Source organism: Hemiscyllium ocellatum, chromosome 3 (genome assembly GCF_020745735.1).
Source record: "Hemiscyllium ocellatum isolate sHemOce1 chromosome 3, sHemOce1.pat.X.cur, whole genome shotgun sequence".
Taxonomy (NCBI): Eukaryota; Metazoa; Chordata; class Chondrichthyes; order Orectolobiformes; family Hemiscylliidae; genus Hemiscyllium; species Hemiscyllium ocellatum.
The window spans coordinates 127035002-127051134 of record NC_083403.1 but is presented as its reverse complement, the minus strand read 5'-3'; the positions used below and the strand labels follow the sequence as shown (position 1 = coordinate 127051134).

The window sequence follows — 16133 nt, the reverse complement described above, 5'->3', positions numbered from 1 at the left end:
GGTCATTATACAATGTTGAAACCCATTTGGTAAACACCTGTCCAACGCCAAACCTTTCCAATGTGTAAAATAAATATGACCATTCAACCCTATCAAATGCCTTTTCCGCATCCAATGAAATTACTACTCCTGGTATCTTTCCCTGATGACAGGCTTGGATCATATTCAAGACCCTTCTGATATTATTGGATGATCTGCGGCCCTTAATAAATCCCGTCTGGTCCTCCTTTATAATATATGGCAGTACCCTTTCTAGTCTTAGTGCTAACATTTTTGAGAGAATTTTAAAGTCTACATTTAGTAAGGATATTGGTCTGTAAGATGCACAATCTTCTGGGTCTTTTCCTTTTTTGAGGATAAGAGAAATATTTGCTTCTTTCAGCGTGGGCGGGAGACAGACCTGACTATGCGCAAAATTATACATATCCATAAGTGGGTCAACCAATATTCCTGTAAATTCTTTATAGAATTCAGCTTGAAAACCATCCGGGCCCGGTGCTTTTCCGCTCTGAAGTTGCCTAATTGCCTCAAGTATTTCTTGGACTGTTAAAGGGGTATTTAGGGCCGACACCTGTTCCGGAGTCAGGCCCGGGAAGGTCAAATTTTTAAAAAATGACTGCATCCTCCTAATCCTATCTTCACAATCCTGCGATCTATATAGTTCAGAATAAAATTCTTTAAAGGTCGCATTGATCTTTTTATGATCATGAGTCAGGGTACCTGTACTTTCCTTGATGGTCGGAATAGTTTGAGGGGCTTTCTTTTTCTTTGCAAGAAATGCTAAGTATCTACCCGGTTTGTCGCCATATTCATATAATCTTTGTTTCGCAAATAATATTTCCCTTTTAGCCGTTTGAGTAAGCGCAGTGTTTAAAGCTGTCCTAAGAGCTGTAATCCTCTGCAATTTTGTGATAGAAGGTCTATCAGCGTATGCTGTTTCGGCTGCTTTTAGGCGAGCTTCGAGCAGACGTTGTTGCTCTCCCTTCATTTTCCTCTGGGTCGCTGAATAGGAGATGATCAAACCTCGTGCATAAGCTTTGATGGTCTCCCACATCATTGACGGATTGCTAGCCGTACCAGTATTAATTTCTAAAAAAGTTTTAAGTTCTTGGGAGAAGTACTTTAAAAATTTGCTATCTTTTATCAGGAAGGGGTCCATACGCCAATGCCGAGCAGATGTCCCATTGTTCTTTACCTTAGTTTCCATGTATACAGCGGCATGGTCAGAGATTGCTATAGTACCTATTTTACAGGTTGCTATAGAGTTTAGAAAAATCGATGGGGCAAAAAACATATCAATTCTTGTGTGACATTTATGTGGATTAGAGTAGAAAGAAAAATCTCTACCCTGTGGATGGAGACATCTCCATACATCTACCAATCCTAATTCTTTATTCAGGTCCGCCAGTTGTCTAGATCTGGGAGATACTCCAGCAGCACTCTTGGGAATCCTGTCTATTTCCGGATCCATAATACAATTAAAGTCTCCCCCTATAATTGTATGACGGGCACCAAAGGCCATCAGTTTTGAAAAAGCTTCCGTTATGAATTTAAAGGGGTGTGCCGGGGGGCAGTATACATTTAAGATCCCATATTCCTCTCCATTTATGAGGGCTTTAATCAAAATATATCGTCCAGATTCGTCTTTTATCTGATTTAGAATTTTCAAAGGGAAGTTCTTCCTGACAAGGATAACCACTCCCCTGCTTTTTGAATTAAAAGAGGAAAAAAAGGCCTGATCAAATCCGCCCTGTCGTAATTTTAAGTGTTCTTTATCCGACAGGTGTGTCTCCTGTAGGAGAGCTATATCAACTCTCTCCTTCTTAAGATTTGATAATATTTTCTTCCTTTTAACTGGCGAATTACTCCCCCTGACATTCCAGGTGCACCACTTAACCGACTGTTCAGCCATAATCATCTGGACAGATCCGAGACCCCTCGGGAGGGGAAACCCTATCTAGAACATCCCGAGCATGGAGCATACAAGATTTACAAAAGTAAAGATTCTCTGATACACTCAAAACAATATAACAAAAAACTCTTTCTAAGTATAAAAAATGTAAAACATTCCAAATTGGAGATTTTCTCCCTTGTTCCCAGGGAGCGTCACTTCCTCTCCCACAGTCCATCTTACCCTCTTCCAACCAGTGCCCCACCCTTGACCCAGGTGTTCCTCAATAAAATGAGGAGAATTCAAATATAATATAAAGCTAGAGTTAACAGTGAACACCCCACCCCCACCCACACCCACATCTAAATATATTTGGGAATATTAATACCATATATAACTATAAGATTACAATCTCAACACGTAATACTTAAATATAATACCACAGAATAACAGGGGAAAGAAAAACAACCCCGCTCCTAAAAACAGAAGTAAAATAGAATAAGGTAACCACCTCCCCCCATCAACATTAACCAAACGCCCCAACATATATATATATATATATATACACACATAGGGGGAAAGATAAGAAAAGATGAAGGGATGTAAACCAAAATAATGGGAAAGGCAGACCAGCGTCCACAATCTCTTACAGCTTATTTAAGAGAGTCCAAGAATTCCTTAGCCTTCTCCGGTGATCCGAAGTTATATATGGATCCTTCGTGGCTAAGGCGTAGCGTCGCTGGATATCGTAAGGAGTACTGGATATTTAAGTCCCTTAAACGCTTCTTCACCTCATCGAATGCCTTCCTCTTTCGGACCAAAGCTGGGGAGAAGTCCTGGAACAGCATGATCCTGGATCCTTTGTGGGTCATAGCTTGGGGATCTTTTCCCAGATTTCTTGAGGCTTCCAGGAGCATCTGCCTCTCCCTATAGCTCTGCAGCTGGAACAGGACCGGGCGTGGGCGCTGGGTTGAGCTGGGCCCACGTACTGTGACCCGGTAGGCCCATTCTACCCTTACCTGGCCTGATCCAGCCTGCAGATTTAAAAGTTGTGGCAGCCAATGCTCTAAGAATGCTGTCAGCTGGCCTCCCTCTTCCTGCTCGGGAAGGCCCAACAACCGAATATTTTTTCTACGACATCGATTTTCGAGGTCATCAATGTGGTTTTCTAGGTTCTGGACTCGATTCTCGAGAAAACGGATGTGGTCGGCTGTTGATTTTATCCCAGTCTCTGAGGCTGCGGCCTTCGACTCCACCTCTCTGACTCTGCACTCCAATTCCTGAATGTCTCTGCCCTGCTTCTGCAGCTCGGCTGATAGTGCTTCTCTGCTCTGCCGAGACTCATCGATAAAAGCATCAATCTTCGCCTCCCACCTGGCAAACATCTCCTCAAAGCTCATTTTCATTGGTAAATCTCCTGAAGTAGCTGAAGACACCTTTGTTGCAGCTGAAGAGGGAGAGGGTGGGGGAGGGGTCCCTGCTTTCTTAGAGCCGCCTGTTCCCTTCCCTTTACTCATTTTCCAGCTAGTATTAGACTATTTAAATGTACTAATAGGTAACTATTTAAGGTTAACAACTATTATAAATGGTTTAGTGAGTGTGGTGGGGGTGGATAGCCCACTTTTCCCAAGTTTTGGGTAGAGCACTGTGGACTCAGTCTTGCTGGGTCGCCGCCATCTTGGATCCCCCATGAGGGGCATAGATAAGGTGAATAGCAAAGGGCTTTTCCCTAGGATGGGTGAGTTCAAAACTAGAGGACATATCTTTAAAGTGAGAGGAGAAATATTTAAAAGGGACCTGAGGGGCAACTTTTTCACACAGAGGGTGGTTCGTGAGTGGAATGAACTGCCAGGTGCAGGTGCAGGTACAGTTACTGCAGTTAGAAGGCGTTTGAATAGATACATGAATAGAAAATGTTTAACGGGATATGGGCCAAACACAGGGAAGTGTAATGAATTTAGTTTGGGAAGCTGGGTTGGGATGGACGTTGGACCTAAGAGTCGCCCTGCATGGAAACAGACCCTGTCTGTATATACACTACAATCACAGCCACTTGCTGTGGTAAGCAATTCAGGTGTACTGCAGTGTACTTCCTTCAGCATGTCATGCTGTGTAAGGATAGAGCTCAGCAAGATGGAGACTTGGGAGGTTTAGACCATTAGTATGCTTCTGAAAAGTATATTGCACAACTGCCACAAGACACAACACAACATCTCCCTTTTTCCTCAAAAGAAAATAAATCCCAAACAGAGAAGACATCATTCTACACAATGGAGGGCATGTGTTGTCAAATAATTATGCAGACATGTGAAAACAGATGTATTCAAGGTTAGTGATACAAACTTTGCAATAATGTTTTGGCAGTTTGACAAGCTGATCATCTTGAGAAGTATATATGTTCTTGTCTGTTGCTCTTGCCTGTCAATTCCATTGTCTTGCAGTCGTTTAGCATTGTTGTACAATTATCACTTGAGTTTTCTTCCTCACTCCCAGCATGATTGGTGAATTGCACATTGGTCTGAGCTGGGTTCTACCGAATACGGTGCTAAATTGTGAAGGAATAATGACCTCATAAGATCTGAATTCAACCCAGATCTTAGAATGCTTTCAATGCCTGGCATCCATTGGATTTCTGTCTCAGTCTGGTAGTCCGATATGTAATTGTGGTAGTTCTCTACCTCCTTGTAAGTGTTGTATCTGTTTTGTTCTCCTGGTTGTGACGAGAAAAGTTCTGTGGCTCTTTTTAACCACTGTGGGTGCAGTTTAAATTTTATGAATGGTTTTCCTCGATCAGTGCACACTCTGCCATTGTTGCACCATTGGTATTCCCAGGTAGGTGATTTTGGGAAGCAAATTGGCACTGTACTATGATTGTGCCAATGTACAAAATTAATTAATATTCTGCTATATCCTTTGAATCTGCCTTTTGTAGGGTGTACCATAAAGCAGAATGTTTTAAAGGAACGAAGGAGAAGTAGAGGAGCATAAAAGTTTAGAGAATTCCAGAGTCTAGGCAGTTGAAGACTGTTGCAAGAATGTTTGATGTCTGATAATCACCTTGCTGTCTTCTGATCCTTATCAGCAGAGAGTGACTAAACAAAGATCTACATAGTGTTTAAAAAGACCATTACTGCTCACTATAGCAAGAAACTCCAGTATCTAAACTTGACACACTGGAGACTCCAAACAAAAGTGTTGCCAGTGTTAAGACCATAAAACATAGGAGTGGAAGTAAGGCCATTCGACCCATCGAGTCCACTCCGCCATTCAATCATGGCTGATGGGCATTTCAACTCCACTTACCCGCATTCTCCCCGTAGCTCTTAAATTCTTGATGTCACCAGGAATTATCAATCTCTGCCTTGAAGACATTTAGCATCCCGGCCTCCGCTGCACTCCGCGGCAATGAATTCCATAGGCCCACCACTCTCTGGCTGAAGAAATGTCTCTGCATTTCTGTCCTGAATTTACCCCCTCTAATTCTAAGGCTGTGTCCACGGGTCCTAGTCTCCTCGCCTAATGGAAACAATTTCCTAGCGTCCAGCCTTTCCAAGCCATGTATTATCTTGTAAGTTTCTATTAGATCTCCCCTTAATCTTCTAAACTCCAATGAATACAATCCCAGGATCCTCAGCCGTTCCTCGTATGTTAGACCTACCATTCCAGGGATCATCCGTGTGAATCTCCACTGGACACGCTCCAGTGCCAGTATGTCCTTCCTGCGGTGTGGGGACCAAAACTGGACACACTACTCCACATGGGGCCTAACCAGAGCTTTATAAAGTCTGAGTAGCACAACGGTGCTTTTATATTCCAACCCTCTTGAGGTAAATGACAACATTGCATTCGCTTTCTTAATCACGGACTCAACCTGCATGTTTACTTTCAGAGAATCTTCGACTAGCACTCCCAGATCCCTTTGTACTTTGGCTTTACGAATTTTCTCACCGTTCAGAAAGTCGTCCATGCTTTTATTCTTTTTTCCAAAGCGCAAGACCTCGCATTTGCTCACATTGAATTCCATCAGCCATTGCCTGGACCACTCTCCCAAACTGTCTAGATCCTTCTGCAGCCTCCCCACTTCCTCAGTACTACCTACCTGTCCACCTAACTTCGTATCATCGGCAAACTTCGCTAGAATGCCCCCAGTCCCTTCATCCAGATCATTAATATATAAAGTGAACAGCTGCGGCCCCAACACTGAACCCTGCGGGACACCGCTTGTCACCGGCTGCCATTCCGAAAAAGAACCTTTTATCCCAACTCTTTGCCTTCTGTCAGACAGCCAATCCTCACTCCATACCAGTAGCTCACCTCGAACACCATGGGCCCTCACCTTGCTCAGCAGCCTCCCGTGTGGCACCTTTTATCAAAGGCCTTTTGGAAGTCTAGATAGACCACATCCACTGGGTTTCCCTGGTCTAACCTACTTGTCACCTCTTCAAAGAATTCCAACAGGTTTGTCAGGCACAACCTCCCCTTACTAAATCCATGTTGACTTGTTCTAATCCGACTCTGCTCTTCCAAGAATTTAGAAACCTCATCCTTAATGATGGCTTCTAGAATTTTACCAACAACCGAGGTTAGGCTAATTGGCCTATAGTTTTCCATCTTTTGTCTTGACCCTTTCTTGAACAAGGGGGTTACAACAGCAATCTTCCAATCCTCCGGGACTTTCTTGACTCCAGTGACTTTTGAAAGATCTCAACCAATGCCTCCACTATTTTCTCAGCCACCTCTCTCAGAACTCTAAGATGCAGCCCATCGGTGCCAGGAGATTTATCAATTTTAAGACCTTTTAACTTTTCTAGCACTTTCTCTTTTGTAATGGCAACCATACTCAACTCAGCACCCTGACTCCCTTTTAATTGTTGGGATATTACTCATGTCTTCCACTGTGAAGACTGATGCAAAGTACTTGTTAAGTTCTCCTGCTATTTCCTTATCTCCCATCACTAGGCTTCCAGCATCAGTTTGAAGTAGCCCAATGCTACTTTTGCCTGTCGTTTGTTTCTTATGTATTGAAAGAAACTTTTTTACTATCATTTCTAATATTACTGGCTAGCCTACCTTCATATTTGATCCTCTCCTTCCTTATTTCTCTTTTTGTTATCCTCTGTTTGTTTTTGTAGCCTTCCCAATCTTCTGATTTCCCACTGCTCTTGGCCACTTTATAGGATCTCTCTTTTTCTTTAATACATTTCCTGACTTCCTTTGTCAGCCATGGCTGTCTAATCCCGCCCGGATAATCTTTCTTTTCTTGGGGATGAACCTCTGTACAGTGTCCTCAATTATATGCACAAACTCCTGCCATTTTTGCTCTACTGTCTTCCCCGCTAGGCTCTGCTTCTAGTCTACTTTCGTCAGTTCCTCTCTCTTGCCCTCATAATTACCTTTATTTAACTGTAACACCATTCCATCCGATTTTTGCCTTCTCTCTTTCAAATTGCAGACTGAACTCTACCATATTATGATCGCTGCTTCCTAAGTGTTCCCTTACTTTAAGATCTTTTATAAAGTCTGGTTCATTACATAGCACTAGGTCCAGAATAGCCTGCTCCCTTGTGGGCTCCATGACGAGCTCTTCCAAAAAGCCATCCTGTAAGCATTCCATGAATTCCCTTTCTTTGGATCCACTGGCAACATTATTTACCCAGTCCACCTGCATATTGAAGTCTCCCATGATCACCGTGACCGTGGCTTTCTGACATACCTTCTCTATTTCCCGGTACATGTTGCGCCCCTAGTCCTGACCAGTGTTAGGAGGTCTGTACATAACTCCCATTATGGTTTTCTTGCCTTTGTGGTTCCTCAATTCCACCCACACAGACTCCACATCATCCGACGCTATGTCATTCAGTGCCATCGATTTAATTTTGTTCTTAACTAACAAGGCAACCCTGCCCCCTCTTGGAGGATTTGAACTATAGGGAGAGGTTGAATAGGCTAGGGCTGTTTTCCCTGGAGTGTCGGATGCTGAGGGGTGACCTTTATAGAGGTTACCAAAATCACGAGGGGCATGGATAAATAGACATAGTCTTTTCCCTGGGGTGGGGGAGTCCAGAACTAGAGGGCATAGGTTTATGGTGAGAGGGGAAAGATATAAAAGAGACCTAAGGGACAACGTTTTCACTCGGAGGGTTGTATATTTATGGAATGAGCTGCCAGAGGAAGTGGTGGAGGCTGGTACAATTGCAACATTTAAGAGGCATCTGGATGGGTATATGAATAGGAAGGGTTTGGAGAGATATGGGCCAGGTGCTGGCAGGTGGGACTAGATTGGGTTGGGATATCTGGTCGGCATGGACGAGTTGGACTGAAGGGTCTGTTTCCGTGCTGTACATCTCTTATGACTTCAGGGGCCGTTATACTTTTGGATTCGGTTCTTAACCTCATTTTGTCTTCTGCAGCCTGTTTGCACCTTGTGGCACAGTTAAGTGCACCATCCTCCTCCAAGGCACTGTTGTCCAGCTGCTTCCGACTGCTCTCACCTGCTTCCAGTCTTACGTGTCTAATCGTGGACAAAAAAAATCATTTGGAATTTTTCGCCTCCTGATTCCACAGAATTACTTCTGGTATCCTCCAAGATCTATCCTTGATTCCCTCTTGTTTCTGATGAAGGGCTCAGGCCTGAAATGTTAATTTTTTTTTCCTGCTCCTCGGATGCTGCCTGATTTACTATGCTTTTCCAGCAACACACTCTCAACTCTGATCTTCAGCATCTGCAGACCTCACTGTCTCCAACCTATGACTAACTCAAGTCTCGCTTTGCTCACTGATGCATGTTACCTCTCTTCAGGCAAATCATTGATTTTAAATTTTTCGACGAGGAGCAGCCTGTGTTGGACTGGGGTGGACAAAGTTAAAAATCACACAACACCAAGTTATAGTCCAACAGGTTTATTTGGAAGCACTAGCTTTCGAGGCACTGCTCCTTCATCAGATGGTGGCAAAGTGTGCACTCGTCTCAGAAAACCGTTCAGAAAATTTAAACTGCACCCACAGTGGTTAAGAAGAGCCACATAACTTTTTCTCTTCAAAGACAGAGAAGAATGAAATAGATATACCACTTACAAGTGGGTAGAGTACTACCACAATTACATTCTGGACTGAGACAGTGAGCCAGAAATCCACCTGATGAAGCAGCAGTGTTTCAAAAGCTATTACCTCCAAATGAACCTGTTGGACTATAACCTGGTGTTGTGTGATTTTTAAACTTCTCAATATTGTTTTTGAATCCTTTCATATAAATGCACACAGTAGTTTCTTTTATCACGTACTCTCCTATTCCTCATCGAAGTCTCATTGCTATTGGTGTCAGTTTTATACATATTGGTAAAAACTTTGTGTAACTTGGATATCATCAATAATGTCTGAAAGATTTTTTTTGTCAGAGGTAAATGAGGTTTAACATGTGCATTGTGTTTTTCTCTGTCTGTTTTTAAGAGTAGAGAAACCTGTGAAACAATGGTGAGATATGTTTCGAAAAGGAAAGAAACGTCACAGCAGTAGCAGTTCTCAAGGCAGTGAAATCAGCACTAAAAGCAAGGTGGGTTTTCGTTGCTAAGGCTGTTCTTGGTCAAGCTTTGGTTAATGTCGCCAAAGATGTTACAGAAAATCAGGTTTTAATATTTCCTATTGCAAAACAAAAACTGGCACAAGACATCTAGGCTTCAACCATTTGTTTCTCATTTGGTAAGACTGATTATATGAATATTGAGAAAACACGCATGGAGAAACGCATGGAAACTACCTACTTAAAGCTTTGTGAAATATTGGATCAAGTCTCTATCTGTTGCTGTGGTTCAAGGCTAATACCTGTTCATTTATGATCCTTTTCAAATAGCTCTCAGCAAATGTTCAACACCAAAGCTTTGCTGTGTTCATTGTTTACGTATAACTTATGTATTGTAGTTTATCTTTTCATTGCATTGTAAATATTTGTTGAGTGTGCCGTTACTTCCTGTTCCACCCTCCTTGATTAATCTTAATTTTTTTTCAAAAAATCTGATTTTCACCAAACTTGCTGAGTAACAATTATTTCTTAATCTTGGTTTATTGGAGTCTCATACATCAGTTATTGCCTCAGCATCTTTGTGAGCAGATACTGGTGAGCAAGCATTCCATCATGTCGAACTTGTATTGAATTAACTAAGACCAGTTTTACTATAACTAATTTCTAGGGTAAGGGCAATACAAAAAAACATTTTAGTTTTTCATCCTTTATGTCGAGTGCTCCTTGGTCATAATCCAGCATCCCCATTTATAGAGGCACAGAGCTGTCCAGCTTGAAAGCAAACCCTTCAATACAAGTTGTCTATGCCCACTGGATATGCTAAATTAATCCTGTCCCATTTGCCAGCATTTGGCCCATATCTCTTTGAACCCATCCAGATGCCTTTTATATGTTGTAATTGTACCAGTCTTCCCCACTTTCTCTACTAACTCGTTCCAAACATGCACCACTCTGTGTGAAAAAGTTACCCCTGAGGTCCCTATTATATCTTTTCCCTCTCACCCTAAACCTAAGCCCTCTAGTTTTGGACTCTCCCACCCTTGGCTATTCACCCAGTCCATATCCCTCATGATTTTATAAACTTCTATAGTGTCACTCCTCAGCCTCTGACGCTCCAGTGAAAACAGCCCCAGCCTATTCAGCCTCTCCCTACAGCTCAAACCCTGGCAACCTCCATCCTATAGCAGGGAGACCACAATTGCATGCAGTATTCCAAAAGTGGCCTAACCAATGTCCTCTACAGTTGAAACCTGACATTCCAACTCCTATACTGAACCCACTGAACACCAAAGACAAGTATACCAAACACCACCACCTTCATTATTGTGCCTACCTGTGACCCCACTTCCAAGAACTATGAATCTACACCCAAAGGTCTCTTTGTTCAGCAGGATCTTACCATTAAGTGTATAAGTCCTGCCTGATTTGCCTTTCCAAAATGCAACACCTCACATTTATCTAGATTAAATTCCATCTGCCACAGTTAAACATAATTAAAGTTAACAATCCCTGCAAAGAAATGAATGTTTGTGGGTTTCCAGAGGAAAACAGGCCTGGTTGTGGCTGCAATGTGTTTGTGCCTGCCTAGACTAAAATATTTGAGCAACGTACAATAGGTTACTGATGAAAATGGTTCCCTCAGGGCCATTGGGAGGGAAAAGAAGTTGAATTTTAAACCAGCTCGATAGCAATTGTCCTGAGAAGATACAGTCAGTTCTGCTATAACATGTAGTTCTGTTCTGGTGCAATCCCATGTTATAAGAAAATCGCAGAATAGCAGCACCATTTAAACTTATGAGGCCGGAACCGTGTTCTAACCAGTACGCTTTAAAAGTTCGCGCTTTAGAAAGTGTCCCCAATTTGTCAGTCGCATTAGTGAATTTGTGTTAATAAAATGAATGTTATAGCAGAATGACCTGTACGTTGTTTGATTTTCTTTTGTGGCTTTTTTTTTAAGTTTACCAAATTAATTTTAACCGGTGAGGGCTGGAAATGCAAGAAATGGAAGCAACAGAAACTTAAGTTAGCAAATGTTATATTCTGAGTCTGTGCAATTTCAAAAACTTTCCAAGCTTTAAACTAAAATATTGGGAAATTAGCCTCTAATGTTTAAACATTTTTCAGTTTGCGGACCTGTAACTGTAAGATCATACAAGTTTATACCCAAGAGACTCGATGATCAAGCATCATTGAACATATTGGTTGAAATATCTTGCCTGTGATAATCAATAATTGTCTTTTGTTTTATACTCAATGCAGTGGGGGCAAGGTAAGACTTGTCAATGTGAAATTTAGGTAGGAGCAAGCCCAATCCATGTGGCAGGACCTTTGTTTAGAAATGTAATCAATTACCAACTTTTATGCAACGAGATATCTGAAACTCTATATATCAGTTTTGGTTTTGCACCTTCTCATGATTGAAAACCACTGTACTGAGTGTATCCTCACTTGCTCCTGAGTGACCAGACAGGCTGCTAACCCTTGGGTAAAAATGTTACCACACATTAATATATTCTGGCAGATGTGAGCCACTTACTGTATAGTTTCCTCTTCATAACTAAGAAATTAAAACAAGTTAGGAGGTTTTATATTTTGGGAGCAATTGTTGTAACTGATCAATGCTGAAACAGAAGATTAGGTTAGGTTACATTAGATTAGGTTACTCTGATGCAATCTAGTAACTCAGACAAGAAGTAAAGGATAATAATTGAAGGATTAACTTTTCACTGAATGGCATTTAATCAAAATTTGCCCATGCACATTTTTAATACACTGCATTATCTTGTTGCAGCTGTTGCTCTGTATTTTTCTGGTGTATTTTGTGCAACCGTAAGTGTTGCTTATTTTTTATACTTGATCTTAAATGCTGAAAATTGGAATTTTTGGTCTGTGGTTTGAAGCTGTTAATTTAGTTCACCAAAACACACACTTTTTAAAAATAATCTAACCCTAACACAATTGTCAGATGAAATATTTGGGAGATGGGATAACATAAAGCCACTGCTATTGAAACACTATCAGCTGTTCCTAAATACTCTCCATAGATACTATGCTGAAGATAGAGGGTAACCCTTAAGATGTTTGAGAGATAGATTAGTAAATGCTGCATTTTACTATCTCTTAAAGTGCCTCATATATTTGTGTGCTTTCTTTTTTCAGTCAGTAGATTCCAGTTTGGGTGGTCTCTCCAGATCTAGTACAGTGGCTAGTCTTGATACAGAGTCCACAAGGAGTTCAGGTATTGTACAGCAACATTTCTCAATCTTTCAAATTATTAATGACTCAAACTGTAACATGTAATATTGACTACTCCCTTACTAGTAGGTCTTGTATTTCTGACTTGAGTGTCATTGCTATAATACCATATTGATAAAAAGTACTCCACTGGGATTGTTCCAAACTTGTGTGAAGTCTCCGAATTAGATCTATGCACTGTCATCTTTTAAACAGATTGCTACAGTTTGACTGATGGTTCAATAGGTACCCGGACTAATGATGTATCCTTAAGCCATACAGAAAGATTAGATCCATCACCCTATCCAAATCTGTAATATATTGTGCAATCTTAGTTGGAAGTTAGCAGGGGAAAGGTGGGTACAGTTGCTGCTGCGCTTAAGACTACATAGATCCTAGAATCATACTACAGTGGAGCAGACCCTTCAGTCCAACTTGCCTATGCTGACCAAGTTTCTCAAACAAAACCAGTCCCATCTGCCTGATTTTGTCCCATATCCTTTGATAACTTTCATATCCATATACCTGTCTCAATGTCTTTTCAATGTTGTAATTGTACTCTTCTCTACCACTTCCTCTGGCAGCTTATTCCATAAATGCACTAGCCTGTGTGAAAAAGGTCGCCCCTCAGGTCCCTTTTAAATCTTTCCCCTCTCACCTTAAACCTATGACCTCTGGTTTTGGACCTCCTCCCCCCCCCCCCCCCCCCGGGGGGAAAGGACTTTGACTATTCACCTTATCTATTATACATGTAATCCACAGTACTTGTTTCACTATGTATTACTAGGGTCCAGCTTTCTAATTTTCTTTTCTATTGATAAGTTGAGTCATTATATCTCTGTCTTTCTCTCCCTCAACTCCCCAAGGGGAGTCTACTTTTAAGCACATGCTTAAAACTTGCCCAACCTGTAAAAAATATATACTAATAATCCATTTAGACATTTTTTAAAAATCACAAACCTGATTTATAGATCTGTATAAATATGTTTAAACACAGTCTTGAACAGAAACACTTTATCATCCACCAGTTGTAAAACAACCAGTTTCCACAACCTCCTTCCATCCTCAAGACCAATTTCCATGTAAGCTACCAGTGATCCTCCCATTCCATGAACTTTAATTTTGGTATTTCGTCATGATTGTGTTGACAAAATACCACAAAGTCCATGTAATCAACATGCATTACATTTTCTTAGCATTTGAGAGCACCTTTCTTCCCTAGCACCACATTCCATGCCCACAGCCCAGCTCCCTCCTGCCAAACCCAATTGTGCAATCTTCTCCACCCCATGAAATCTCTCCAACATTAATTACTACTGACCAGTGTTGTTCCATGATCCTGGGCCTTCAGGGTGTGCATGCATGTGCACCTGGTCTCTAATTAGCCAGCAGCTCTCTGCTTTCCACGCCTACGATCCCGAGCACTTTAAAGACCCGATGAGCTGTCTTTATCTTATTGGTTTGAGGTTCAGTGGCCTTCCATTAAGGGGGTAATGTGTGTCTCTCAAAATCTCCTGCCATGTTCTGGGGACAATAGTTAAAATCTCACTTTGACAGATGGTATATTTGAATTCAATAAAAATCAAAACTTGGAATTTTAGAAAATGGCATCCAAATAAACTTTCAATTATCTTTTTTAAAAAAACCTGTTAGATTCACTCGAGTCTTTTAGGAAACGAAATATGCTGTCCTTGCTTGTTCTGGTTTACAAGCGACTTCAGATTCTCAGCAACTACTGACTGGATAGTAAGGGATGGACAATAAATGCTGACCAAGTCAGCATGCTCATATTCCATAAATGAAAAAGAATCAAAATCCTTTTGTGATTTTTAAATCCCTCTACTGATTTATCCTTCTCTGTCTGAAGGAGAAAAACCCAGGTTCTCTAACCTTTCTTCATAACTTAACTCCTCCATCTCCAATAAGAGATTTACTAGAATGTTAACACTTGAGGCCTGAATATAATTTTAGAAGTTTCATGTCCTGAATTAAAAACTATATGCCAGTTTAGGACAAACTGATGCCTTATGGGTTTCACATGACTCTCTTGATTTTTGTACTCAATGCCTTTATTTGTAAAGCCATAAATCACACATACATTCTTTTATTTAAAAAAAGTCTTTTCATCTTGTCCTATTTATTTCAAAGACAGGGAGACCCCACCATGTTGTATTGTCTCTTTGTTCTTTCTGCCAGAATATATTCCCACACATTATCATTCATTTTTCATCTGCCTGTGAATGTTCTCCTTGAGTCTGTTATTACCTTCAATACTTGCAACATTTCCCAAGTTGTTATCTACAAGCTTTTCAAATTATAATGCCACCAAGCATATTGTTAATTTTTATATAAGTATGAATTTTATTTATTAAAGCACAATATATATTACACAAAGTAATTTTGTACCTTTTTGAGAAATAGCTATAAGCATTGATTGGAGGGAATAATAAAGCTCTGTCTCTCTGATACCTCAGTGGATAAAAATGCTCCTTCGGAAATCCAATAGATGGGGCAGACCCTGGTCTGCACTGAACTCAATTGATCAGAGCTGAAATAGTGACAACAGTTCTACCATTGACCTCAGTATGCCCAGACTAAGAATGGAAGAGATCAGTTAAAGTTCCCATGGTCTTCTTTGCAGCCTTCTCCCAGAAATAAACTATTTAAATTTATATACAAAAGTGACTACCTGGCAAGGTAGTGGCCTGTAGAAACATATACCCCAGCCTGAGCTGGGAGGAGTTAAGGGGAAGAAAATTTGGGGTGGGTCTGGTGTTGATTGGTGGTGTTTCTTGACAATTGCTTGCTTTCCATTTCCAATAAGTCACAACATGAATAAAACGTAATACTTGTAAAAGTAGAAAAAATTGGTGCCAGTTTTGTAGTAATGTAAAGAATTTATTTTTCAATACTGGAAGTTGACAAATTGTGTTTTTATGCTTTTGTTATAGGACAGAGTAACAGTAACTTTGACACATGCACTGAATTCCGAGTGAAGTATTTGGGGGCTATTGAAAACTTAAACTCCAGTTTATTTGAATGTCTTCAAGGACCACAGGATTTGATTAATTATATTGATTTGGCACAGGTAAGATAATGGAAGTTAGAGGAGTGCTTATTAACCCCTATCGTGAACAAACTTTCGGTTCTGTAAACATAATTAAATATAGTCCTCCTGATCAGTCTTGACAAGATGGTGATGGGGATAACTGAAAAGACCTGCAAGTTTCTGATTACCAAAGTTCAGTTTAATAGTTTGATCCTTTCGTTTAGCTGAGATTATAGTGCAATTGCCAAGTCTGCCAAAGAAATTTGATAATGCTTATGGCATTGTCAACCTGTTTACAGCATGGAGCAGCCACAGCATATCGCATCCAAAGAAGATTCCTGTGTGGCTAGTGGCAAAGTATGGCTGTGAAAGCTGGACCATGAAGTGTGATGAGGGTCGAAGAAGAGCATTTGAATTGAAAAAACTTGAACAGAAATTGCATG

The 16133-nt window shown here is 40.8% G+C and overlaps 1 protein-coding gene across 3 annotated transcripts in view; it reads left to right on the top strand.

The window, feature by feature from the left end:
* itgb1bp1 (integrin beta 1 binding protein 1) overlaps positions 1-16133 on the top strand; it is a 36960-nt gene that overhangs the window by 6855 nt on the left and 13972 nt on the right. The window contains exons 2-5 of one of the 3 annotated variants that reach the window (XM_060821759.1): positions 4124-4219; positions 9338-9440; positions 12567-12645; positions 15593-15729. In XM_060821759.1, the coding sequence (XP_060677742.1) occupies positions 9369-9440; positions 12567-12645; positions 15593-15729 (288 nt within the window). In that variant the 5' untranslated portion in view covers positions 4124-4219; positions 9338-9368. The remainder of the gene's footprint in view (positions 1-4123; positions 4220-9337; positions 9441-12566; positions 12646-15592; positions 15730-16133) is intronic. The other 2 variants (XM_060821760.1, XM_060821755.1) reach the window with 2 other exon arrangements.